The sequence below is a fragment of the Amblyomma mixtum genome, chromosome 6, assembly GCF_055824585.1.
Source record: "Amblyomma mixtum isolate Tamu chromosome 6, ASM5582458v1, whole genome shotgun sequence".
NCBI lineage: Eukaryota > Metazoa > Arthropoda > Arachnida > Ixodida > Ixodidae > Amblyomma > Amblyomma mixtum.
In genome coordinates this window covers 82,553,817-82,580,325 of record NC_143017.1, presented here as the reverse complement: position 1 = coordinate 82,580,325, position 26,509 = coordinate 82,553,817, and the positions used below count along the sequence as shown (strand labels likewise).

The following is a 26,509-nucleotide window of genomic DNA, read 5'->3' as shown; positions in this document are numbered from 1 at the left end:
GCTTCGCATGCAGTCGGGCCGGAAAAACCAGAAGACAAAGAGGCTCTCGGCGCAGATGCAAATTTCGCTATACGAAAGCCGATGCCAGCAGCAACAGCGGTCAGCAGGGAGTAAGTGCAAGCTTCCTTCCCTTCCCCACATCCTCCGTCTGCCCCTTGTTATCGCGTTCGAAGCCGGTGCGACCGCAGTTCACAAAGTGTATGCACCTGTATATACTGGGCGGAGGGTTGCAGTACACACTATATATGAGCGCATGGAGAGACAGGGAGAGAGAGGTGTATACCACCGTCTCGGCAGGGATGGTGAGTGGCGCTCTCCTCCCCCCCACACGGAATACAAATGGCTCGCTTCGTTTCCGAAATGACGGTGTCTTACCAGTGCGGCAGATTCAGTCGCGAGACAGAAAAAGAAGTGGCCACTATACTGGAGGGCGCAAGCGCTTGTCTCCAGGCAGGATCGAAGTCGAGGTGGATGCCGACGCCGACGGTGCGGATTTAGTAACGTAGCACAAACGAGCCCTGAGCCGCTCGCCGCTTTCTTCGTCGGGCGGGCTCTAAAAGGGCTGTTCTTCTTCGCGGGCACAACACGGGAGAGAACCGCGAAAGGATTCTTGAACTCGCGCGCCGCCGTGGGCGCTTCGTGTGTGTATGAACGGGAAACGAATGACGGCCAGGCCGAACGGGTTGTCGATCGCTCCGCGCAGCAATTAGCCGGCGGCGAGCAAAAGTGCTTTCCTGTGTTTCCTGACCAGGAGGGGCGAGTTTGTTTCTTTCTCGGTGTCTCTGTTTTTGCTCTTCGCAGCTGTCTTTTCGTCCACTGTAGCGGCCGCTGTGAAGTCGGCCCTTTGTGGGAGCGCGCTATGGGGAGGCTGGACAGATTGGCGGTGCGATGCGCTTCGTCGTGGCTTTGAAGGAGCCAACCCTGTGACTGACCCTGTTGTCTTCACGGTCAAGGCTGCTGGCTCATTCACATTTGTTTTTTTTTTGTTTTTTTAAAACGCTATCTTTGTATTCCGGTGAAAAACGTTTGGTACTTTCTTTGCATTATCGAGCTTCCCACACACAATTTCATGGGATTCACGTAAAGCCTTGAGTGTGACACTGAGAAGATATATGCTTTCTTCTCAACATGTTTCACCCAGCAGCTGCCGCATGAAGATGCCTGTTTCTACAGCTTCAAAGGCAGCCGGTATCGTGATCTTCGAACCCTTCCATAACCCCATTTAATCTCGCTGAAGGCGTGACTTCATAACAAAACCTCGCAGCGCTCTCAAAAATAGATCCGCGAAAGAACCACTCGCTGAAGACTGAATAGCTACTACAGTTCACAAACGGGCAAAGCGAGAGACGGCCAACACGCGCTAACTGGTTATTTCCAGAAGCCGTCGCTTTGAAACAAAGCCCTCGCGGAAGGTAGTGGACAGAGAAAAAGATGGGGGAAGGCGGATCCCGAAAAGACCGCTCAGAGAGAAAACGATTACCTCGCACACCAGGCGAGACTTGGCCGTGAAGGATCATCGGTTCCTATTTCCCACGCAGACAAAAACAGTCCTGGTCTAGCTAGAGCAAGCTACTCTCCGGGAAGTGCACAACACAGCTCCGCAACCGCAGGCTGCATAGCGATGGCAGCGGAGCAATCGTGCGGCCGCGTGCGGACCGGAGAGTACCGCGTCGCTCGCGCACCGCAAGAGTCATTTTCGTGGAGCTCTGCGGGAGCTCGGCATTAAGAAGTCGCCCGTAGGTATACACTATACACGCAGGGGAATCGCTGAGCGCGAGCCAGCGAGCACGCTGAGATTCGGAGGTGAGCAGCGCAGCGCGCAGAAGCTCTGATAGAGTCTTTCTTACGAAATGTGATCGATCACCGGCATCTCTCTCTTTCCCTCTCTATTTCCCCTCCCTGCGCGACCGTTGGGCCTACTCCTACATATCCTCGCCAAGCTCACGGACCGCGCACGAAGCAGCGACTGTTCCCCCCTCGAACGCTCTGGCTAGAGGCCGAGTGCGTAAGCGGTGGTGGCACTCGGCCTATACCTAAGATGGGCGTGTCCGCGCGGACACGGTCGCCCGCGGGATGACGGCAGCGCGGAGCTCCCGGTGCGTGAACTGACCGGCGCGGGCCGAAGACTTGCTGCGGAGGACGTATTTATGGCCTACTTTCGGGCCTATCTATGCACGGTTCCTCGCACGGACCGTGGCAACCAGCTTCTGCTTGCTGCTTCCCTGCTTTTGCGCGCCTCTTATCAATCCTCGTCGCCCGCGAGAGAGACATCCTGTCCCGCTTTTTATAGCTGCTGGAAGCGGGTGGGGTTACGGTCTCGGGCCGACCGTCGTGCGACCGCGCCGGTTCCGATGGGGACGACGACCGTTTGTGTTCGCCCTCACCTCGGCCGATCGCCATTGTCTCGCGTTGCGCTGTAAAGAGGTAGGTGGGGGGGGGGGGGGGGGGGGGGGGGTGACTAGAAGCAGGTGAAGTAAGATAAAGCTGTATAACGAAGTTGAAGTCAGAAATTAGTTATTAAAACAGGACGTAGAAATGACGATGATGCATCTATATACAAGTCGACAAAAAAAGAAAGACGAAAATTGGCATACATGCAGGAGTTATACTCGGGAACGTGACAAAGCATTATAGTAATAACAACAATGATGGTAATAATATTGTCAACGAAGAATAGGAAGGTTAAGGAAGTGCCTCACTCAAGGTGAACGCCTGAACCTCGAAATGAAGAAATGAGGTAGAGAAAGAAGGAGGAAGTGTCACCGTAGTGGAGGGTTGCGGTTTAATTTCGTCTATCTGGAGCTGTATAACACGCACTCATATCGTGCAGCACACGGCCGTCTTTGCATTGTTTCCACCGAAATCGGACAGTCACGGCCGGGATTCAATCACTCGATCTCGTGTCCAGCAGCCGATCGCCATAGCCACGCAGTCACCACTCCGCGTTCAAGTTATTCTCCTTGGAAAAGAAAAAAAAGCGAGTGCAGAAGAGGGGTAAAGGAAAAGAAACGAACGCAAAGGGACGATGCGCCAAAGCATTATTTCGAGCTGTGGATTGTGTGGTTTGTTGCTCACTTGTTTCGTCATAGGCGCAAGTTGATTACTTCAGAAATACAGGGCGTCACGTCCAGTTCCACAGCCTCGATTGCTACCGATTGCGACTCACTTAATGAGTTTCTTTACAGGATAAACTTGTGAGGCAGCGAGTAGAGTCCAATCTTCGTGTGTTAAAAGGGTTGGCACTGCCGCAACGCAAAATCCATAGTCCGGTTGCAAAATAAATTGAGGCTATCGGAACCGCCAGAATCCAAGCAGCTGGTACAGCGCGAGCAATAAGGAAGGAATAAATATCCCGAAGGCGTTTTTTGTCAGCTATGGAGTGAGTTTACGCACCAAGCTTCATTCTTGAGCTGACGCAAATAAGCAAAAGCAATTATGTTAATGCACACAGCTCCATGGGGCGATTTCAGCGGTGTGCCTCCGGGCGTTTTTGGTTGTGGACTTGCGATTGCCGATTACAACAGGGTTCGAAATAAACAAGTGTTGCATGCTTATTGGTCTCGAGCACACGCACATACCTACACGCAACCATGCGTGCAAACCAGGCACAGTGCAGTTTGGCTTCTTTGCTATTCTGACTGCGTAATATCTACTCTGCCTCCTTTTCCTGATATCCTTTCATTTACTTTTCAAACCACTTTAAGGCAAGGCAAACTTTGTTCCGCACTTCCTTTTTATTATTTCATTTGTATAGATAAACAGTCCACGACATAGCAGTAGCTGTTGTCCATTATATCACACTGCGTCAGTAACATGCGAATATGAATGAATGTAAGTTAAGCCTGGCTATAACGAATTTGAAAGGGTCTGACGATTACTTCATTATAACCGCAGATTCGTTATAGCCCGTGCTGACCGAGCTTCCAAAGGGAATCGTCATTCAAAAAAAAAAAACGGCTTTAAAATTGGTTTTGAGGAAACGAAATGACGCAATAACTGTCTCAAATATCTCGGTGGAAACCCGAACCGCGCCATAAGGGAAGGGATACAGGAAGGAGTGAAATAAGAAAGAGAGAAAGAGGTGCCGTAGTGGAGGTCTCCGGAATAATTTCGACCACCTCGGAATCTTTAACGTGCACTGACATCGCATAGCACAAGGGCGCCTTTTGCGTTTCGCCTCCATGGAAAAGCTGCCGCCGCGGTCGGGCCATTCCTTCGTTATATCCGTTATTTCGTTATATACCGCTTCGTTATAACGAGGTTCGCATATTAACGCAGTCCCCTTGCACACTAGAGATCACCACCTATAAGAGCAGAGTCAAGAAGCAAGGCACGCTCTACGCGCTCGACCTTTTGATTCTACGAGCCCGGCGGTGCCACCAACTGGTCGCCGCGATCTCCGGAAGTATTGCCCCTGCACTACCGGATGCGCGAGACGCGGCCATCGCAGGCAGCGTGTGTGCATCCGGCGTCGTGGAATGCAGGCCGGGATGAGGGAGCAACTGGCCTATATAACTAATGACCACCGCCGTACGCGACCTTCCGCGAAACAATCTTCGTGGCCCGCCTTTTGCATGTTAGACCTACATCCGCGTAAGCAGGCAGTCTTGACCTTCTATAATATCCCATAGGGAAGTTATCGGTGCGCTGCTCCATGCAGTGTTTGAACCAATCGCAGTTATCTCTCTTGCTCTAATAGTCCAAAAAAGGTCTTCTAGTGCGTTATTTGTGCGATTGTTCCATTGTTCAATATGAATTCAGTATACTGAAATAGCCCACTTCAAGTTTATTAAAATTACTGCTTTGAAAACATTTCGTGCTGATATTCCCTTAATCGTTGACGCTCATTGAAGAAATCATACAACTTGTCATAATCGTTCACTTCAGATGACTGCTTTCTTCACGCGTTCATTTTCTTTCATGTCTATATAAGCTGTTCACCAACACACTCGCTACAGAATTCTAATTCTACTTTCCTGTAGGGCAAGTCGTCATTTTAAAGGGTCATTAGTTCGGCATTAAGCTTTCTGGTCGAGACTGCATGTGTAATGTGTACATGTAGCCTTTATATTTCCGGCGCTGTGTTGGTTCCGCTGAAACCTGCCATTTTTCTACAACCTGTTTTCTAGAGGAACGTTCACTGAAGCGTTGCGGCAAACTTCGCCAAGGTAAGACGTATATCGTTTACGACTGCACATACATGTGCAGTCGCAACTGAAGGTGCCTGCCACAGCTTTGCTGTAACGGCGAATACGTTATAAGCCGGCTTCTATAGAGGCATTTATCGCGTCCCCGATCGAGTTGTAATTGAGTTTTTTACTGCCACCCTATAAAGCACGACCATTCGGCTTGCACAGAAGACGCCGCGCCTAATAGAGGACACATCGCCGCCGCGCTCGCAATTAACACTTGGCGCTAATGAAACGCGATAATAGCACCAGAAGGAAAACCGCGCATTGGGCATACGCCGTTAGCCGCCCACTGTCCCCTCTCTCACACGCGGGAGCGCTGCTGCTGTCGGGAACGCACCACACGGCTACCCGCATCACGAGGAAGTCGAGCGCAACTCTAATGCGAGCCAGAGAACCGCTCCGAGTCATCCGCGCGGCTGGAGAATGCGCATGCATGCGTAGTGCCCGCGGGCGCCGTAAGGCGTCGCGGTATTGTAGGCTATATTCGTTACAAGCTTCAGCAAACAGGGTTCGTAGGTATTGTGGGCTTGAGCCTGCAGCGTGTGCGCCCTTCGCTTTTTGCAGTGTTTCGCTCAGAACGCCGATCCTAATGACTGGTAAACACGAAAGGCTGCTCCTGCTTCGTGACTGAATTATACACTGTCGCGACGTTCGTTGTCGTCGCTTCGCGCGACGAGCTCGGGCAGCTAGGGTTTGTATTCTGTGATTAGAGGCAGCAAGCGCCGACGGCTATGAGCATCGCCGTCGATGACTGCGCCACTAATAGCTTTGTTGCGGACGAGCGAAGAACATGGAGTATACGATACGAGCCGATTCGCCAGTAGGAGCGAAGTGCAAAGGCTTCTCGCGTAATAAGAGCCCCGAACACGGATGCGGGGAGCGTACGCAGATCTGTCCTTGCTGTGCTTGGACGTCTTCATTCGCAAGGGGTCTTTTCGCGAACTTCACCATTGGCTCTGTTAGCTTGCTCTATAGCTAGACACGTAATGATGGTATAAGGGGTCCTTACAAGACCTCAGGACAGATAGCTTGCTCCTCAGTTTTCCCCTAACCGCACACGGCAGGTTAGGAGATTGGCGACAACGGGCACGGAGCTCTAAGTCAATGCATTTTCAAAGCAGCAGACCTTGTGTTCGGGAATGCGTTAATTTCAGTGGAACAAGTGAAGTTTCACGTAGAAGTTGTGTTCTTACATGCCTGCGAGAGTACAACGCCATACCTGAAGCATTTACTTCTTGAAATACACCTTTTCGCACCTGACTCTTACTTAAGCAATAAATGCACTGAGCGACGATTCAGCAGAGAAGTAGCCTCCCCCTACTGTGCACCCGTGCGTCAACATCTGTTATCACACATCTATGAATAAAAAAAATTGTACATATGGGGTCACTGACTGTGCCACAACATCTTAAGTTGGCCATTTTTCTGCATTAGTCTCTCCTAGTATAGCATTTCTATAACGAACGTTATGGAAGGTATGGTGCGTGCTCTACCCACGACCTCCCCTCTCCGAAGAGGCATGCATGTGTAGAGTGCCGCTCCCAGTGGCAGTTACTGCAAGCTGTTCCATCTGTGTCCCAGTTTTGTGTACTCAGAGGCAATAAAGATAACCACAAATTAGCGGCATATCACCGACGCTATATGCTGTTCCACTTGCTTGTCTCGGAATGTTTCAGACAGGGTGGATAAAAGTAAAAAAAAAGAGAGAGAACGAGAGGTGTGTAATGCTATGGAATTACAGAAGTGTCATCCTGCTAAATGCCCGGCAGACAGATAGTCCCGAGGCACCAGAAAGGCCCAAGAAGCAGGCCGGTTTCCTGGGAAGTCAATTTGCGACGCGCTACTCCAGGACGGACGTCACCTTAACAGCACCCCATGAGCCGTCGCGCCGTGCTCCCAGGTGTGGCCAATAGAGATAAAAAACTCGCGCAATGCCGAGGACAAGTAAAGTATGTGTCCATGACGCAAAACGCCCTTGAGAGAGCCCTCACCGCGGGCGTTACAGCTGCGGCGGCAGCTGCAGCGAATACGCATTGCGTTTATGGCCGCATATGATTCTTCTCATTCCCTTGCTGAGGACATTCCAAATTGGCCGCGGCGACACGTCGCGTCGAAAAAGAACAAGAAAATAAAAGCGAATTACGACGCTTCAAAAAATCTTCCAGGCCTGTCGTCGGCCAGCCCGCTGGTCATTTTTATCATCGACTTCTCATCGCCGATTCAAGGCCTTCATTAGACACGATACACGGACTGCACACACACCGCACGCGCTCGTCTCTCGCCTCAAGCGCGCTTCCTCCTCGAGACTCAGCCACTCAGATATTGCGTCGCGCCGCGCCCGTCCGATCGCCGAGCTCGTTGTCGCTGCCGCGCGCAGTTCGCCCGGGAATCCTCTCGGGGTGTCCCTACTATGCGCTCAAGACACTCGCGTGGGTTGGGTCCCCGATCTTATCGGCGCTTTCCCAAGGCGACGCTAGCGACGACTACTGCTGCTGCCGACTGACTCGGCGTCCCTCACGCTATACCGCAGCAACGCAGCAGTCGTACAGCGCGGAAAAAGGGAGAGGGCGAGAGAGAGACAGCTATTTGGACGCGTTATACGGTATGGTCAGCACCCCCCCCCCCCCCCCCCCTCCCGTTCTTTTCGCGCTTGAGCGAGCACAACTGCGGTCGCGTCCGTTCCCTCGCCAGTAATTGAGCGCCGCATCTATACGGCAGCGATGGAGGAGCGAGATAGTAGGAGACACACATACGCACACAACTTCGCTCACGCACTCAGTACGACTGGGTTTCCACGCGGCGAGCAAGCTTGCCTATATAGATGTGCAAACACCAACCACCGCCATCACGAACGTGCCCGGGGGCTATAGCCAGCGAACGATCTGACGGGGGAACTGTGTACAGCGGCTAGTCACTGTATATGTACACCCCGAGTAGTATATTCCCGCGCGCTCTCTGGTGAAGAAACACACCCACACGCGCCAAGCTGTTGGCTCGAATCCAGCGCTGGTGGTGCTTTAGTAAACAGTCGGTTGGGTGGCTTGGACTCGATGGAGTGGGCAAGGCGTATGCGCGGTTGTTGCAACGCGGTTTAAACAAATGAACGTGGCACCGACGTGCTGCCTGTCTTGAGTCACGCGTGCTGAGTGTTGAGAACGCAGGTAGCGTGTTTCCTGGCCCTCAGTAAAAACTCTCGGCTTGAATGACCGAGCGCGTTCCACTGATTTGCGTAAGAGCTCAGCTTTTCAAGGTTGCCGCTTTGGACTTTTGGGTTAGGTTGAAATATGCTAACGGCTGCGAGATGCCAATCCGTCCGGCGGCACTAAAGGAGTTCTTAGAAACCAGTACAGGAAGGAAGCAGTGGCGTACGTAGCCGAGTGTAATGGATACACTGGAACCCTAAGCGAACTTTAAAGCGCAGAGAAATGGTCTGCGCGGCCTGATCAGTTAGAGTTTGCTTGTGATAACACGTCTGAAGCGTAGCCACCCTGAAGCAAGTTCATTTGGCGAGACAGCTTTCGAGTCTCAACGCTGTGAACAGCTTACGCGGGCTCACGAACGCAATCAATGGCGTAGTTGTGCCTGTGATAGGCACGTGAATTCCGCGCAGACCTGTCTCTGTAAGGCCGCTCAAAGAGTCGGAGAGTTTGGCTATACGACGCATAAAAAGCACGCGGTACCCATAACTACGCATCCTTGAGAATCCTTTCCACCCCCCTCCTTATCTGTGTTCCCTCTATTTCCGAGAAGGAATGGATCGAGAAACGAACATTGGAGCAATTAGTTCCATTGGAGCGAATCCAAGTCCCAATGGCTGGCTTCCGGAGAAAACGAGCTTTCCGGTAGACGAGAATCTAAATTTTATTCCGCGCGGCCCGGTGGGGAATATTAGGCGTTGCCAAACGAAAAAGGCGTGAATCATTTCGCTTTATCTTTTTCGTGCATGCGACGAAGTTGTAACCTCGTGGCAACGCAAGATTTTTTTCCTCGAACATACGGCAAAACTGACCGTAGCGACTGAAGTTCATGTTCGTGTAATGATATTGATTACTTACGCTTTGTGCTTTGGGCATGCATGTCACAGAACGCGCAGGTAAACGAGGACATTATGACCGACGAGCAGTAAGGAAGAAGGCGTAACCACACTTATCCATGAAAACATATCTCGGGAGGTATTTTTCCTCTGGAAATTAGTGGAACAAAATCTGTCACATTGCCTTCTTTCATCTTCCTTACTGTGCTTTTCCAAAGCTATAATTAGGGCTGCCAATTTGAGAAAGCGGGTGCATTAGGCAGACAGCGGGCATTGCTGGTTAATAATGATTTCAATCGAAGCCTTCTTTCATTTCCGCATAGAGCGGAGATAGAAAATATCAGTTCGTTAGTGCTCAGTACTAACGAACTGGAGTGCTGAGAGTGCTTTCTTTTTTTCTTTTTTCGTCTTTCCGTACGAGGAATCCTGCCAGCAGCGCCAAATTACATAGACATCCTATACACCTGGCTTAACTATCGCACCACCTTGTCGATAGGTTTCGTCGAAGCTGTGAAGTCCGCGCCCAAACGGAAACTAGCTTCTTTATCATCGTTTATATATACTCGTACATGCGCGCTAGAAGCAAGCGACGCAGTTCACGGAAAGCGGATCGCGCGGCTAATTTAACGAGATACCGCCCTGTACGTCCACCCACGTTATTAGCTGCGGCCGGATAGCAACACTGACAGAGCGCGAGAGACAGAAGACAGGAGAAGGCTAAGGATTTGACGGAGAAACAAATGGGAATAATGGAAGCGCGAGCAAGAAGACAAAAAGGAAAAGAAAAGAAGCGAAAGCGCAGCGCCTCGGTTGCAGGAAACGGCCGCCGTTCACAGGCGTCGATCGCTCGGGGACTGACAGGAAAAACGACGAAATGCGCCGCAAAGTGAGGCTAACTGGCGTTGGCGCTCTCGCGACGACGCCGATCGGGTGGCAATCTGGTGCTCGCACGGAGAGCGAGCACAAGCAGCTGCGAGCAGTCCGACAAGGCGATGCCAGTGTGTGCCCCACCCTTGCTTTTAGCCCGCGTCCATCGGGATGTAGGCCGACCGGCGGCGGCGGGAGCAACCGAGATACGGGTCGCGTGGCCGAGCGCTTTGCCTGTGCGTCGCTCCGAGGCACGGACGGACGGACGCACGGTAGCTATACTACCGCTTTGCACTCCGTGAGCGCGCGCGATGGTGGGAACGGCCCTGTCGCGCCTCCGACCGCGCTGGAAACCGAGCGCTTGGCGGTGGTTGTACGGTGTCTGTCGCTCCAGGGGCTGATATGCGTATACATACACGCGCGTATATTCCTATGAGGACGCGCTCTTTCGGCCTGGTCTGGTGGGACAGGGGCGTGTACGCGAGGAATATAGGTGAGGACGACAACGCGCCGCTGTATATGAGGGTGGCAGTGCAGGACGCTGCTTATTGCTGTCCGCTTTTCAAGACACTATCCCCTCCCCAATCGAACCCCTTGAAAGCCTGCGGACACTGCGCCTTGTATTTCGGGTGCCCGTCCTCCGCAAGTCGGTCCTGCCCAGGGCGACGCGATTCTAAGAAGACGATTGAGAGAACTGTGTCGTCGCTTCGCCGTCGTGGTGTCTAGCGGCGGAGCATGCCGTCCGTGCGTGTCGCGAACGTGGATGGAGGAAAGCAGTCGGGTGAAATGTCGGGATCTCATGGTAGGGACTGGAACGGTCCGCTCTCTTGAAAGAGCATTACGCCAACAGGAAATGAACGACCGTAAAGAGTAGGTATCGCAACAGGAAATTAACTGCACCGTTTAACGAAGGCATAATGAGTGTGGCGTTCTTCCACGAACCCGTGGGAATATCAGAGACTTGCTGATAATTTATTCTATGACGTATTTTATGAAGTGATATCTATTTGAAGCGATGACTACACGAATCGACGCAAATAAATGGAATTGTTAAGGCATGCACTAATACGAACCTCCTCTTGAGAGCACAGTAACGTGATCGCCAATAGCCACGAGAAAAAAGAAGATACTAATTTTCGCGAGAAGCAACTTCCGAAGAACACCGAAAATCTGCGTATACAACAGGTACCCTCTAAACAAGCGTCCGGAAGGTAGAGGCTGTAGCCCACACTACCGGTATGCCATCCCTGCTCGATGCCTGACGTCGCAGGAAAGCCCACAGGGCCAACCCACGCTATACGATGTGGGCGACCCATGAATGTCAGCTCTCTAAGGAACGCACCACCACGATAATGGCAAGCAAGGCGGCATAATAAAAACGCTCTTAACACCCGGAACATCCTCACTACACTTTCTCGTCTTCGTTTCATGACGACCCTGCTGAACGTAGAAAGCAAAAGCGAAGGCGTTGTAACTCCAGAGCATGCATGTTCTCGGCCACTTTAAGCCGAGTTCTCGGCGCACCGCCGTAAATGTCAGCGGTAGGTCTCCGGAGCGACCGCGTGGCAATGCGAGGCAAGGGGCAGAAGCATTCTCGGCGTGCTATGTCTTTTTTTTTTTTTTTTTTGCCTCGACGGCGCCACCGACGGCGTGGGTCCTCCTTCTTTTCGGTTCCGATAGACTGCGTATACTATAGGCGCCCTTCTCAGCGTCTTTATTGATTTTTCGCTTCTCTCGACCTTTGCTTTGCACTCGTAAACCTGGGCGAAACGTCAGGTGAACTACCTTCCCGAGTCTTGGAAGGGTCGTTGTCTCGAGTCTGTACTGACCGCTCGGATACCAAGACAAACTTCAGAGCAAAAAAAAAAAAAAAAAATCTGAAAGACAACTTTCGCCCGCTCCTTGGCAATGCTGGATGGGAAGCCGTTGAAGCGTGAAAACAGGGCGCCTTCGGAAACGGCTGGGATTATGGAGCGACTTTATATTTCCTTTTTTTATTCGTTTTTCCATATGTCCTTTCAACTGCGGATCCTTGACCTTGGCCGCGCGCATCGAGGATGAAAACTGGCTTGTACCGGAAAAAGCGAAGTAGTGCTCGACGCGCACAGGCCTATTGTGTATATATACTTCTTCCTTGCTGAGCCGCACCGTATATCTATGACATGAAAAGGCGAGACGCAAGCGAAACTGTGCTCGAATTGCGTGATAGAAAACGAACTAAGCCTTCTTTTTATCGTTATATATATATATATATATATATATATATATATATATATATATATATATATATATATACTGAACCTCGTTATAACGTAGGGGCACGGCGATTACTTCGTTGTAGCCGCAGATTCGTCATAGGCTGTGTTGACAGAGCTGCCGAGGGGAACTATCATTCCTTCGTTCCTGGGGCAAGGTTGGCTATACACTCGTCTGAAGAGCGACGAACGGCGGTCCCCGACCGAAACATCATGAAAAGTAGTGTTTCTTCGCCACGTCTGTTTCCCTTAAGTGTGAATATGTACATAAAAAGCGATTACAACTCATTTAGGAGCCTGCTAATGCACGAAAAGTGAACGATTAACAGTAAGCAATCTTTGAGCATTCCTTTTTTTTGCGTTTTGAGACCTTTGTTCATTGAAACGAAAATGTCTTGCATTTCGTTTTGTTTCCCAGCTAGACATTCATTCCAAAAAGACCAGTTCATTTAGACGCGTATACACTCAAAGAGCCATCCAACCTGCATGCTACTCAATGGGTTCATTAGCGTTGTTCTTTCCAGGGTCAGCTTTTATACCTTTGAACAAAAATGAGGCATTCGTCCACCCAATCCGTGATTCCCAAGATAGAAGCGTTTGGCGGCGCGACCGCTTAAGCACGCCTAGGCAACTAAAAAAAAAAAAAAAAACGATCGCGTTCCCTTCTTTCTAGCTTTCACGCAATCTTACGCTGGTCACCTTGGAGAGCTTAAAGCAACCGCTGCTCGTAAACGTGCACGTAATGAACCCAAGCAAAGAAGAAAGAAGGCAGTGTTTTGTCACGCACGAGTCTCTAATGAGCAATTAAAAAATGCGCAATATAGAAGCGAGTAATCTGAGGGCGGCCGAAGTAGTGGTAGCAGCCTACGTGCTGGAGTATACGTCGCATCTACCCACTGGAGATGAGATGCCAGCCGTTCATCACGTATACGTGTGACACCCGTGTGACGCGGGCGTGACAGAAGCGTGGTCCCGGGCGGGAGCGTTATTCCTTACCTTCGTGGGTTTTCAGGTGCGCTCGCAGATTACAGGCCAAGGCGAACCTCTTTTGGCAGTACTCGCATATGTGGGGTTTATCCCCTGCGTCAGAAAAGAAAGGAGCAGAAAATAAGGTTTAATCAGGCTGAACCCAGCTCAGTACACGATTAATATTTAACGAGCTACTGCGTATACATACGCCTAGCAATTTCTGCAGGCGTAAAACGTGCTGAATTAAGAGAAGGAGTTATACGTGACTCAGCTTGGAAACAAATTGCAGATGTTAACCTTAGTAGATCACTGCTTATTATTTACAGCTGCGTTGAGAGCCTTTCCACTCTTCTTTTTACATTAAAGATAAATCTATTGGGCCTTCTTCATACATAATCACAGTGCATTGCATCAATGGCCACCACTCTACTATCCGAAACAAAACTGTCTGTCTGAACTATATCGCGGACCCCGCCCGCGATTTCACGCACATCACGAAGCCGATTTTGTTTTCAGCAGGAACATAAGCTATACCGGCCGCAGAACTTGCTTTAATCCGAGGGTTCCTTTGAATGAGCTTGATTGATCAAAACCTAACATCGCTATGAGAGTCAGTGCAGCTGAGAAACGTTAAGTGTCACCGGGAACGAGTAGTTCTACCATATTACTATGCGTATCTGTATTCCGTACTCAATCTTGCACAGTAGATGAAAAAAAAGAAAGATCATTTTAATGCTGATTGTGTGTTTCTGTTTAATTTTGCGGGCCGACACGCAAAATGCGTCGGGCGTCACATTGCGTAGCTAACCCGGTTTACGAGTGCCAGCGTGCTAAGGCTTACAGTGCACAGTATAATGAGGCTTCGATTGTAATACACGCGTGCAGTATATAAACGCTTATAAAAAAAAAACGAGCATAACAGCACCCACATAATCAGAAAGGGGGCGGACGCCTCATCAGGCAACTTTTGATTGCCTTTTTGTTCGCCTCCTCGGCAACCAAGTGTTGTTGAAATAAATCTGAATCTGAATCTGAAATAGCGCAGTAAAGTGACGGGAAAGGAGAGGCGAAACGCTACGCTACAGTAACCGGACCGGTTATAACTACTTCAGTAGTAGTAGAACATTGCGCGCCGACAGCGCGCACGCTTCCGTTGACAACAAGAATAAACGTAGCCTCGATTCGCCCAAAGCGCAACAGGCGCGCTGCGCGTGCCGACCTGCGCAAACGAACGGCGCGTGCCACTACTGCGCGTGGGAGGAAAACGAAGAGGCCCCGCGCACGCACACATGTACAACAGGTCCCCGCGACGACCCTCGCGCCCTCTTTGCACGGCTACGTCACTTTCGGATAGCACTGGCGCAGCCGCTCCTCCGGACACGATGAGAGAGACGGGAGAGGGCAGCACCAGTCAGAGAGTGTTTTGATGGCCTCTCAGTGATGGTGCAAGAAAGCCACCGGGGGGGAGGGCAGGACGCGCGGTCGTGGCTCTGACTACTCCTATCCTTCCACGCCTTGAAAGAGCGGGGAACGACGCCCCCGTGCGAGTGCGGAACGCCACGAATGACGCGCCGTGCGCAGAAACAAAGCCCACTGCTCCTGGAGAAACTGAGCGGGAACGGCAGATGGGCGATTTAACCCGTGACGAGGACGCGCTGCTTGAGGTTGATGCGAGGCGCGCGCGCTCCACTTCCGGGGCTGGGCAGCGCAGCGGAGCGACCTCGGGAGCGCGCGTGTGCGTGCCACGCTTGCGCCGAGGCGACGCGTGCGCTTTGCGTAAGGAGGTGTACAGCGGGACTGGTATGTGTAGCGTTCCTGCAGAACATCGATGATAGAGGGGCTGCCATGGTACCGCAGAGCTGGATTTTTTTTTTAGGTGAAAGCTGCCCTGCTGCTGCAGCGAAGCTAGTTTTAGGACTTGTCAATGTGTTGTCAAAATTTTTGCTTCTTCCAGATCTTTACATAGTCTTATGTGCTGCATTTATGCGAATGAATGAATGAGGAAGCGGTTGAAAGGCTGTGCGCAATTTTCCTGTGAATTGTCATCGAAAAAACAGTTTCTCGAAATTCCAAAACAGACGTGAAATATTCAAAATTGAATTGAGTTCCGTCCATCATGGGTACCATACGTCCTGGGTACCACCATAACGCCTAAGTGTCACCACAGGCTGGGTACCAGTGAACCAATAGGGTTATGTATACTGGACAATGACGCTTCTCCTAGGCGTGCCGTGGCTCGAGAAGCGTGGGTGTGCTTTTAGGCATCACTGGGGCTTTGATGGTAAGGATACAGCTCCTCCTGCTTCTTAACGCTGGTATTCGCGGAATAAACGTATTACGCTGCTCCTAATTCACAGTACGCATTTTGCGTGCGCGCGGATGACCATCTTCGCTCCACTTTCCTGCTGCAGTTAAGCATCTCACAAACTTAACAGCTAAAAAAAAAAAAACAAGGGAACGAAACGTAGCGCCAATTGACCAACGAAATGGGGCGCGTTATATATTTCGTACAGCCACTGGTTCCTGTCACTGCCATTAGTTATCATTTTTTTTTATGATCAGCTATAGCCACCTCGTTCCGTTATGCACCTGCAAAACCAGAAGCAATCCGTTTTCAATGCCTGTAGTTAGCGGCAGCCATACGGGCCCCCTCCGTCACTGCGGTGCCAGCAGTGACACTGACCAGTACTAGCCACGCGCTGTAATGACGCGCGAAGAACCGATAACCATACCGTGGCCGCCCATATACGCCCGCATGTCTCCGCCACCGGAGGCCATGCATCCACGTCCAGCATCGCCGCTGATGCGCCGGCGGAGAGCGAGCGTCCAGCGGAGTAGCCGTCCGGCGGCGCATGCCCCACAACCGTTGGAGCGAAACGGCGCCTCGGTGCTGCCTCAGACGTTCCGAAAGAGCGCGCCCGAGGACAGAAACGCGTAGAAACCCGCTCTGCATCGACGGCGGCCGAGCAAGCCGTGGGCAGTAGCTGCAAACGGTGGAGCACGCGAGCGCCTCATTTATTGTAATCGGGGGGAAGCGCCGAGAGGTATGGCAGTAGTCGCCGTCGTGGTATAGGCGCCTAGGAGGCCGAGAAGGAAGGAGGAGGAGGAAAAATTGCCCCGGCAGCGAGAGCCTCGCGGCGAGAACATGCGCACGGGAGAGCGACACGCCGGAGCCACCCGTGTTACACAAACGCGTGCACACGCACGCACACAGCCATAGGAGGGGGGGAGTGGTGGGTTGCGGCAGGCCAGGCGACGCGCCGGTGGAAATTTGGACCGCCTCGAGTAGTAGTAGTACGCGCCTGCTTTTGCGTCTCTGTGTGGCGGCCGCCGCTATCGAGGCGACATCTCGGCGACGGCGACGACCGTGCCCTCTCAGACCCTCTCTCCCCTTAAGTCTGGTCCCGAAATCGCCGTCGATCATCATCGAGGAGCAGGAGGCGCACACAGGAGCGTCGCGCGGCCAGCAGCCGGCTGACCAAGCCCCGAGACACAGCGGCGTCGTGCTCCCTCTCCTGACCGGAGTCGTCTGTGTCGCATCCCCGCGCTCCCTGCTCTTGCTGGTTGTGCGCGTCGCTCGCGGCTCTTTTCGGAGTCGCGGCAATTAACCAGAGGAGAGTAGCAAGAACAGGAACGACAAGAGGAAAGAGTCGAGGACAGAGCCCGAGGCAGGGGTGGGACGGCGAGGTGAGGGGACACATTTGGCCGGGGCTCTATGGTTATGTCGCGGCGGCCGCGCCCCCTCATCAGGGATGCGCTGAGGAGAGAGGGAGGGGGAGAGGGAGTCTAGCTTGCGCTCTCTCCGCGCGGCGTGCGCTTACGCGCGCGCCAGTGTCCAGAGGGGACTTCGGCGGCTCAATTTTCGTGGCCCCTCGTAGAGCCAAAGCAGGAGCGCGACCCGCCACGGTGACGCCCAGAGTTCGCGGGCCCGACTGGCGCCGACGCGTGCGCCACGTGAGAGGGGAAGTAGAAGGGAAGGGAAATGAAGAGCAACGGGGAGACCCACGCGTGTGTGTGCCCGGCTTGCGCTGGTGCGGTGGAGATAAGGCACGTTCAACGGTGAAGAACAGCGGTGTTAACGAGCATAAAGGCTTGTGTTGAACGGGTTATGAGGGGTCTGTGAGTAGAGGAACCATAATTCGGCGGCTGTAAATCACTTTGTAATTTTTAGTTTGGTTGCAGGGGACAAGGCTGCCACGCGTGACCGGTCTCGGCGGTGTGGTATGGGTTTTAACGCAGGGCTGTGCATTGATCCTGGGACAAGGTTGATCGATTGTAGACTTCAAGAGGACGTAAGCGAGAAAGCGATTATTCTGAGCAATCTGAACAAAATAACGCTTTGCTTCCGATCTAAAACACAATGACGTTCTGTGTTCTGTGGCAATGATCTGTGGCCAGTAAGTGAGCAGGCAGCTGCGGTGGTTTTTCGAGGCTACCGTATTAATGATACTCATACTACAGGTTTTTCTCACGCTCCTGATTACTTCCATCAAATTTGGTCGCGATGCACCGTTCCATTCCGGCGAGAACTGATTTTTAATTCCGCCATTTTCGTGGCCTCAGTTCAGAAGATTTCGACAGGAAACACCTCAATTCCGACGCCGCTAATATTCCCCGCGCGTTAACACGCGCGGCACGCTTCAGTAATGACATTTCCAGGCTTGTAATAGGTCGTCTCACGCATTTTATGGAAGAAAACAGATCGTTTTCAGTCGCTACTTCTGTCATTCAACGCTAGTTCGACTGTTTTTCTCGTAATGTTTGTGACGTCATAGCTGGCTTAAAGCATTGTCCCTGGCCACGGACCTACTTCAGTATTCGGTGTTTGCTCTTCTCGCTGTTTCAAATGGTTCCACTCCATGTTTTGAAGAAAGGCTTGTTCACGTGAAGGAGTGTGAGGTGTATGCATCAACTCAAAATACGGAAAAACCCCGGAGTCGCCCTCTAAAACGGGTATGTCGCTGTCATGTTAATAATCAAACAGAGCCTGCCCTAGAATGTAGCAAGGTAACTGAATGAAAGAGGGGAGTGGTGACGAATGAGGGGCATGTTGCCCAAAACTTCGCAAACGGTGCTCCACATTGTGTATTTAAGCACGCTCAACTCATCACGGACTCAGACGTTACCGGTATCCTGCCATGAAATTCATTCTCCTTCTCCCTGAGTCGTGCTAAATGCCTCTAATTTCTAATGAATCCGGCTCTGGATGCACCACTAGACCCTGGGTTATACGCAATGCAGTAGATTCAATACCCATACGACCGTAATGCTTGCGTTTCCAAAACTACGACAGAAAGGAAGATAAAGAGGTGCGGCAAACCGTTAGGTGGGCGGAGGAGATTAAGAAGCTTGCGGGGATACGGTGGCCGCAACTGGCAAAGGACAGGGTGTAATCGGAGATACATGGGAGAGGCCTTTGCCCTGCAGTGGGCGTAGTCAGGCTGATGGTGATGATGAGGATGATCCATGAGTGCGTTCGACTTATTGCATCAACCTAGAAGAAGGACTTCAAACTTGCATCTGAAACTTGAAGCTGAACATTCGCATCTGGTCGAGTCAGCGTGGAATACTCGCACGGGACATTTCGATGCCCGGAGACCGTCGGTACTGTATACGATAGTACTGTCGAATAAAACTAGGGGCTGACCGCAACCAAAACGGCCCCAAAAGTAGAAGAAGAAGAAAAAAAGAGTCTACATCGAAACAAGGCAAGAAGGTCGCTCTAATGCCAGGTTATGAAGAACACTGGCGGCATGCCTGCCCCACGAACGGCGCCGGTTGGCGCAGTCTGAGCGCATAGGGTTCGCCCTTCTTATACACCACCTGCACGCACCGAGGAAGGGAAGAAACCACCTGCGCATTTGCGAGCTGAGTATAGCGAGGACACACGGCAGCGCCCAAGCTGCGTTCCCTTCCGAAGAGAGGGCCTCCTTGCGGTGATACCCAAGCTTCGACAATGTGCGGACCCTGCAATTTGGACCCTGCCTGCCCCGCGGCCGCCGCGAGCCGCGCACGCTCGGACCTACTCTATACGTCGCCAGGGAGCGCAGCGCCCAGTGTTGACGACGACGATGTCGACAACGAAGGCCCCTCCATGGCATCACCTGCGGTGTAGTAGCTGGCGACGCGTTGTGCGCGCGAGACGCCTACTTGGCCTCGGGCTGGCCGATCGGGCACCCGTTTTGGTCGCGCTTGAAAAGATCTAGCATGGTGTACCTTTCCATTTCTTTTCTTTATTTTCTTATCCGTCCTCGAAGGCTCTCTCTGTCCGCGCATTGCTACCTGCCAGCTCAGTGTGAAACGCCGTGGTTTCGCTGCCTTCATGTAACACCTATTCAAAGGGGGACAACACATCCGCCCACAAGAATGCTGTGTTGGAGAGCCAGCAACTATCGATCTGTTCTATTCTTATTTTTCAATGTCCCTCGTCATTTTTTTTTTTCTCTCCTGTTGTCGGGTGGCCGAAGGGGGCGGTTAGATCCATTCGTGTGACTCCCTGTATCCACAATCTCCCATCTGTATAGGACTGCTTCTGTTGCCTTGCTTTCTCTTTAAATCTACGCAGTAGATTCCTGCGGCCATTGTCTTTGCTTTGTCTACAAACTTACGTATTTTTCGGCTCCTTATTGAAAAGTTGGACTGCATGTGATAATCTCAATAGAGGAAAACCACGTTTCCATGAAACAGAAATAGCTGAGGAGAGGAGTTTTGTATTAGCGACTGCCACATAATCCTATAGGACAGACTACGCGAAGACAGCAGAGCGAGTTAGAGTCTGCTTAGGTGTGGCATCTAGCAAAAATATATGCGCATTAAAAAGCAGACCATGACTTTGAAGCAGGGCGTAACCGCTTCCAAGACGCCAACGATGGTGACTCATCAGAGCGAAAGGCATCCGACTAACTAGCCACACGCCCCACGGAATTAACGGCTCTAAGATATAAGACACCGCACAGTGCTCGGCGAGATGGGGCTAGTGAGAGCTGTCCAATTAGCGTCCACAAAGCGCTGCTCAGGATGATAAAGAATGGAGCAGCGAGAGAGACAAGTCTCCGGCTTTCGGCGTAACCTCATCTGCCTCCATTACCCCTCTCCCAACCTTCGCACGCACATTGGGCCGGTCCGGGGGCATTTCGCAACAAGGCACGGTTCCTCCGAACGAAACAATGTACGCACTACCGCGCCGCCACCGAGGACTCCCACTTTTTCAAAGAGAAGAGGACAGGAAGAGAAAAATAAAAGAAAGGGGCGAATAATATGAAATACAAGAAACGCGCAAAGCGAAAGCGAAAGGTTGAAGTGCAACCACGCGCGAGCCCGCGCGAGCGCGCGCACGTGCGACAGCGTATACGGGCGAGCGCGAGCAAAATTGCCGTACATCAGGAAGAGAAAAAGCGAATAAGCAAAGCAACAGAGAGAACGTGCCTCGCTCGCTTGATGCCGCAGCGGCGCGTGTAATGCTATTCACGCCGAATTGCGCGCGAAGCGCCGGCAGCGCCCCCTCTCTGCCGACGGTGGGCGCACAAAGCACTCTCTGACCCAATGAGACACGCACGTATTCGTAAGGGCGCAACAGGAAGAAGAAGCGGGAGCGAGTCCTTGCAAGGGAGTCGCGGGTAATTGCGAGTGTCTCCAGCACGCGGTGTTATGTATACGCACTTAACTTGTCACCCCTCACAATAATGCGTTTCCAGACGGGACTGGCATTACGGCGTTCCGACGCCAGCAGCTGCGTTCAGTAGCGCATGCGCGGCAGCGGCGCTGTTGTTCCGTTTGAAAACGGCGCCGACTCGCTCCTGCAGCTTCGACGCTGCGGTGATCTCTTGTTTGCGTCTGTACGAGTTGCATTTCTTCACCCGGTGTTCAAGACAGACCGCTCTATGGAGAGAGGGATTGCGTAGCGCGTCGACTCGGCAAAGGCCTTTCATTTCACTGAGTCACTGAGTTCAAAACTACGCCGCGGGGCAAGTTGGAGCTCGACCCTGTTTGAATTTCAGCGGCCGCTGTACCGCCGACGACAGTTATCTCAGCCGCGCTCGGGCATCGATGCATTCCAGCTGCAGGCTTGAGATCGCAGAAATAACTCAAGAATTTGCTTAGCGCACAGTGTGGCGGCTTGCGTGAACCTTGGAATACAAGATAACAGGGCCGGCGTTTGCAGCTGTAACATAAATGTATTCCTCTACTGCGGCTTTTGTGATGTCCTCAGGTGAGGCGTACTGCTCGCTCTAAGTGCCTACTGGTCGCTTTGGAATGCCTGATCCGGAGAACAAAATGAATGCTTAGCCTCCGTTCTTGCTTATCGTTCGCCTTCCTGCGTTACCAGCTCTGAACATGCTTGCATGCTAAATGTTAGGATAACTGTATGCACCGTTTTAGTGCGTTCTCCCAAGTGAAACGTTTGCAGCGCAGACTGCCTCTTGACGCCACCTGTAGCTCCACTGCTACCACCGCTACCTCATTATTAAATCTTCCCAGGAACAGAAGCCAGGGGATCGCGCTCATCTTACGGGCAACCTTACAGCCACCTAACCGCCGTTATCGAACATGGCTACCGAAATCCGCGCCGGACGTTAGGAAGTGCACGTTCTTAATGTACGGTTTCTGTAAGCCTCACACTGACTCTTCTTTTTGGAAGTGCTGACAAGATTTTCATCTGCTGCAACGACAAACTATACCGCCTTTCTACCTTGATATATTACCAACCATGCATCACGCATCACAATCTGCAAGCGGGCTTCTCCGCATGCTTTCGCGGAATGATTGGGAGCAATGGGGAGTTTGCGCGGTCAGAAGAATCCAAGTGTGGGCTCGAGCAATGAAACGAAGGAGCGGAAGAAGCCGCTGTACACGCGCACATAGCCCTATGTGCGCAATTGCATTACTTGCAGCAAGACCAGCGCCATCGCATGGGCGGCATTACAAATTACCAAGTGTTATGTGGGAAAGCTTTCTTACGGAATGGCTAGCGAGGTCTAGTACGAAGACAATTAAAGCATGAGCCAAATGAACGCACCTTGAGGTCTACGCATATCCGCTGCAACCTTGGCCAGTGTTTTTTGCATCGGTACAGAAGCTGCTTTAGAATGAATTCACTCGCATACATATTTTCTTTTACACTGCGAATAGGGCAGGGTAAAGGAAAAAGTGGTACAGCTGAAAGGCAAATGTGTGTTGCATTCCAACCACGCGCTTCAATGAAGATCTCCAAAGTACGGGCCAAAACAAGATACAAATCGCATTTCGCCGCACCCCGCTTCTTGTAGCCTCCGTTCTGGCTTTACGCCACACAATTAACACGCGGTCTCAATTGGACGAAATGGATATATCACTCCGCATCTGAATTGAGAATGCCACCGCCAGTCCGCCTAGCACACTACTTCTCCAGCATTAAGATTCCTATCACGGCAGCAGCACGCAGCCAACCACGTGCGAAAGCCCTTATCAGAACCAGCGGTCTGTTTCGCGCGAATTCCGTTCTGCGCGGACAGCTGTAACTCCTTCCGGCCCAGCGAATCTGGGCGCGAAGCGCGCTCGCGAAGCAAAACAAAATAGGAAAAATGAGCGCGACCGCACGTGTCGCCCACGCAGCTCAGTCGGCACACGGCGTGGCGACTCAGCCCCTTTCGTGTCAAAATCCAAGAGAAAAGGGCCGCCCACCCGCCGACGACGGGACGACAATGAGCACCCGCAACCGCCTTCAGTTCGAGAGTAAAAAAAAAGTAAAAAAGAGAAGAAGAAGAACAGAAAACGCCACCGTGCTGCCGCTGCAGCCTTCTCAGCGGTGGCGGCAGGCATAAAGCAATTAGTGCCGCGGGGAATTGCCCGCTTTTCTTCTCCTCAACGGCGGGCGTTTCACGCGCGCGGTAACGCATCGTCGCCTCCATGCGCTGGCTCGCAATGCGCGCGGCGCACGAGCACTCACGTCGCGGTCGGCAGATAAGGATCCACCACCACCACCCTCCCTCCCGCTCTCCGCCCGTCTATAGCGTGCGCGCTACTCTCGAGAAAAACACGCTTGCATGAAACCTCCTCGTGGTGGTCGGTGGACGCCGGCCCCGCCGCGATTTCCCGTCATTCCAGCGGCGCCTAAGCCCCACGTCCTGATCAGCAAATGGCTAACGTCTCAGGTCAGGCGACGGACGACTCGGCAATTCGCTAAATCCCTTTTATTAGGCCTCGCGAGTGACGGAGTCGGAGCTCGCCGGACAGACCTATAACGGGACCCCGACAGTCCTGAAGAAGCTGTACACGACGACGAATGGAGGGGAGGAGATGGGGTCTCGCAAACAGGAAGAGCCTCCGCTGAAGGGAGACTAGTATGGATAGGAGAGGGGGGAGGGAAGAGCTGGCGGCAGCAGCAACAGCAGCCTATCTTCAGATTGCGTCTAATTGCTGCCAATGGGCCCCTGTACTATATTTGAGTGTTTGGAACGGTAAACTGCCGCACTTTGCAGACGCGCGTTCCTGCTGATACGGCCGGAGAGCTACCCGTGCCCGAGGCAACACGGCGACGGCGGAGAAGCTTTTAAGCCGCACAGCGAAAGAAGACAATTACACGATGGCTCGGATAGCCGCCGCCGCCGCCGCCGTTATCGCCGAACAATCCGCACACTCTAGTTTACAGTCCGTACAGCGTCGTCGCTCGCGGTTCCCGCGCTGTTTCTTTCTCCACCTCGGGGGCCTTCCTTTATACATGCTTTACGAGCCGGGATTAACGAGACGCGACACTCGAAGGACCGCACGGGCGAAGTGCTGAGCCGCGTACCCTAGAAGCCTCCTCGACCGATGGCCGTCTGGCACGCAGCTACGCCGCTCCGGCTGCGTCAGCACCTTTTACGGGGGCTGTATAGTGCGGCGCGGAGAGAAGAGCGCTGCGTTGCGCTAACTGGACGCAAATTAGCGGCTTTCGAGATGCTGCGGCTTGCGTGGATTGTTAGAATGCGCGGCCAACAACGGCCTGTTGGCCGCTTGTTACGGCTCAGTATGTTGCGCTACGACAGCGCCATAAGAGTAGTTATCGCGCAACGAAAACTGCAAAATAAAGACTTCGTGGTAAAGGAGTTCTCAAGATGTTGCCTTCGTTTCACGCTTTCAATCCGTTCTGTGTTATGTCGGAGTTAAAGCGAGTACCGACTTTTGTCACGACGAGAAAATCATGCAGGACTTTTGGAACATCATCCTTGACGTTACTGTGTTTATAGTAAAGGTTGGGTAGCATCTCAGGACGCACCCTATCACGAGAAAAAAACAAAACAAAAAGTACCTTCAGCCGTAAAGATAAATACATGCAAAACCCGTTGCTTACATTTATACATTAAAAAACTGTGGAATGCTTAGCATGTATAATAAACACGGGGGGGGGAACGCCAGCATTGCCTCGAAGGTTTCAGTGAGGCAACGTACTTTCTGAAGACTGTACGCATACACGCAGGACGCGAGCTTCAAGAGATCCTGTCGGTGGCACTTAGAGAAGACGCCAGCTCGTATTAGGCTGTCTCGAGTGCACGTGGAACTTGGCTGTCCAGAACGTGGAAGGCGTTCCCACGGCAAGTCTCGAAGCAGATACGACACCGCCGCCTCGTCCGTCTCAGTCTCACGGAGCAGGTGAAAGGTACGTCCGGTAAACCAGCTATTATCTCTCGCTGCTGCTCGCCTCCTACATCTTAACCACTGTTTTCCCTTCGGACGGACCGTGGGGAAGAACGGTATAGGCCTGGTCGACTTCCTTACCGAGGCCGTCCTGCTTCTTCGAGCTGCGATGCTGAGAGCGACTGAAATCGCTTCCGCACCTGCAAGCGCCCTCTGCGGTTTGTTTGCTTCCGACTGCTAAGGGAAACGTTTCTTTCGCTTTACTTTTATAGTAAATTGCCAGTGCGCCAGTGTTTCATGGGAAAGGACAGCGTGCCTTGATGAGTGAGAAATGAGGCTCTCGTTTCGTGCCGTGCACAGAGCAGCTTTGCGCTGCGTGCTGTGAGCTTCAGGTGTCAAATATACGGCGTTCATTGTACGATGGAGTTTTTCCGGTGCTTATAGTTGGCGTGGTTTGTGCTAACTTAACCATATTGGCGTGGTAAGTCCTAAACTTAAGCAACCGGTTTGCTGCAGACCTGATTGGCGGATCCTGATTGGCGATCCTGATGCAACGCGACCTGATTGGCGGAGAAGAAAGAGAAGGGAGCGTTATGTAGAGAGCGTTTCATCTCTGGCCACACGATTCAGCTGATGCTGGGAAATGTTTCAATGTCATTGAATGCTCTAATGGAAAGCGTGGTGAGAGAGGACACTGCTGCGTTGCATCTCTCGTGTCGTCGTCACGTCCTACTATGGAAGGGAAAGCGAAAACTCCGCGAACTTTATTCTCTGCCCTCCTCGAACAAAGGTAATGCAGCTGACAGCGGCTGTAAACTCGCAGAATTACTTTAATTAGCTGATTGATACTATTCTGAAAGGCTATTTTTCTAAGATTACAAGATTGCTGAACACGACGTTTAAATTCCCTTCACCCGTTCTTCGAAACCGCCGTTTATGAAGTAAATAGTGCCCCGAAAAATGCAGACAACATATCTGAACATAGACAATTGCGCCGAAATGAGTGTCGCCTAGTCATGATTCATTGCAGGGAATAGGAGATGAGGTGGATCGCTTACCGACAAATAAAGACGGCACAAAGCGTGCACCTACGAAACAAAAACAAAACGAAACAAGAAACTAGCACGTTCCTGCGAGGAGGAGTCGTCGCTTAAGATATGCCCCCAGTTCCCTTTCCTTCCTTACTACCCCCCTCCCCCCCTTCCATTTAAAGTGTCATCTTCTCGATGCTCCTTCACTAATTGATCTTCGCGTTCCAGTGCCGCGGCTGACTGCGTATGACGGGGAACCGTGTACGGTCCATATCATTCGCGCAGGCTGCACGCGTTTTTGAACAATTGTCACGAGTCGTTTTCCGACGGAGCGCCCCCGAAAACGGCGCGCGACCACGTCGCCACGACGGGCGAACAAGTGCCCGCGCGCACGCGGCTAGAGAGAGAGATGGGTTTATCCGCAGCTGCCTGCCCAGCCGAGCAGTCAGAGGTGTGGTTTCGGACGGTAGCAACAGCGGCGCGGAGCACTAGAATGCTAATAGGGCGAGGCCCCAAGCCGATCTCGACGCGACCGCACCGCAAAGGTGTGTCGTTATTAAGGCGGCCGGC

At 52.2% G+C, this 26,509-nt stretch overlaps 1 protein-coding gene across 2 annotated transcripts in view; it reads right to left on the bottom strand.

Moving 5' to 3' along the window:
• Positions 1-26,509, bottom strand: part of LOC149339567 (uncharacterized) — a 121,302-nt gene that overhangs the window by 8,123 nt on the left and 86,670 nt on the right. The window contains exon 7 of one of the 2 annotated variants that reach the window (XM_089548283.1): positions 13,344-13,427. The exons of the other annotated variant lie outside the window; for it this stretch is intronic. Coding sequence (XP_089404409.1) covers positions 13,344-13,427 — 84 coding nt within the window. The remainder of the gene's footprint in view (positions 1-13,343; positions 13,428-26,509) is intronic. 2 annotated transcript variants of the gene reach the window in all.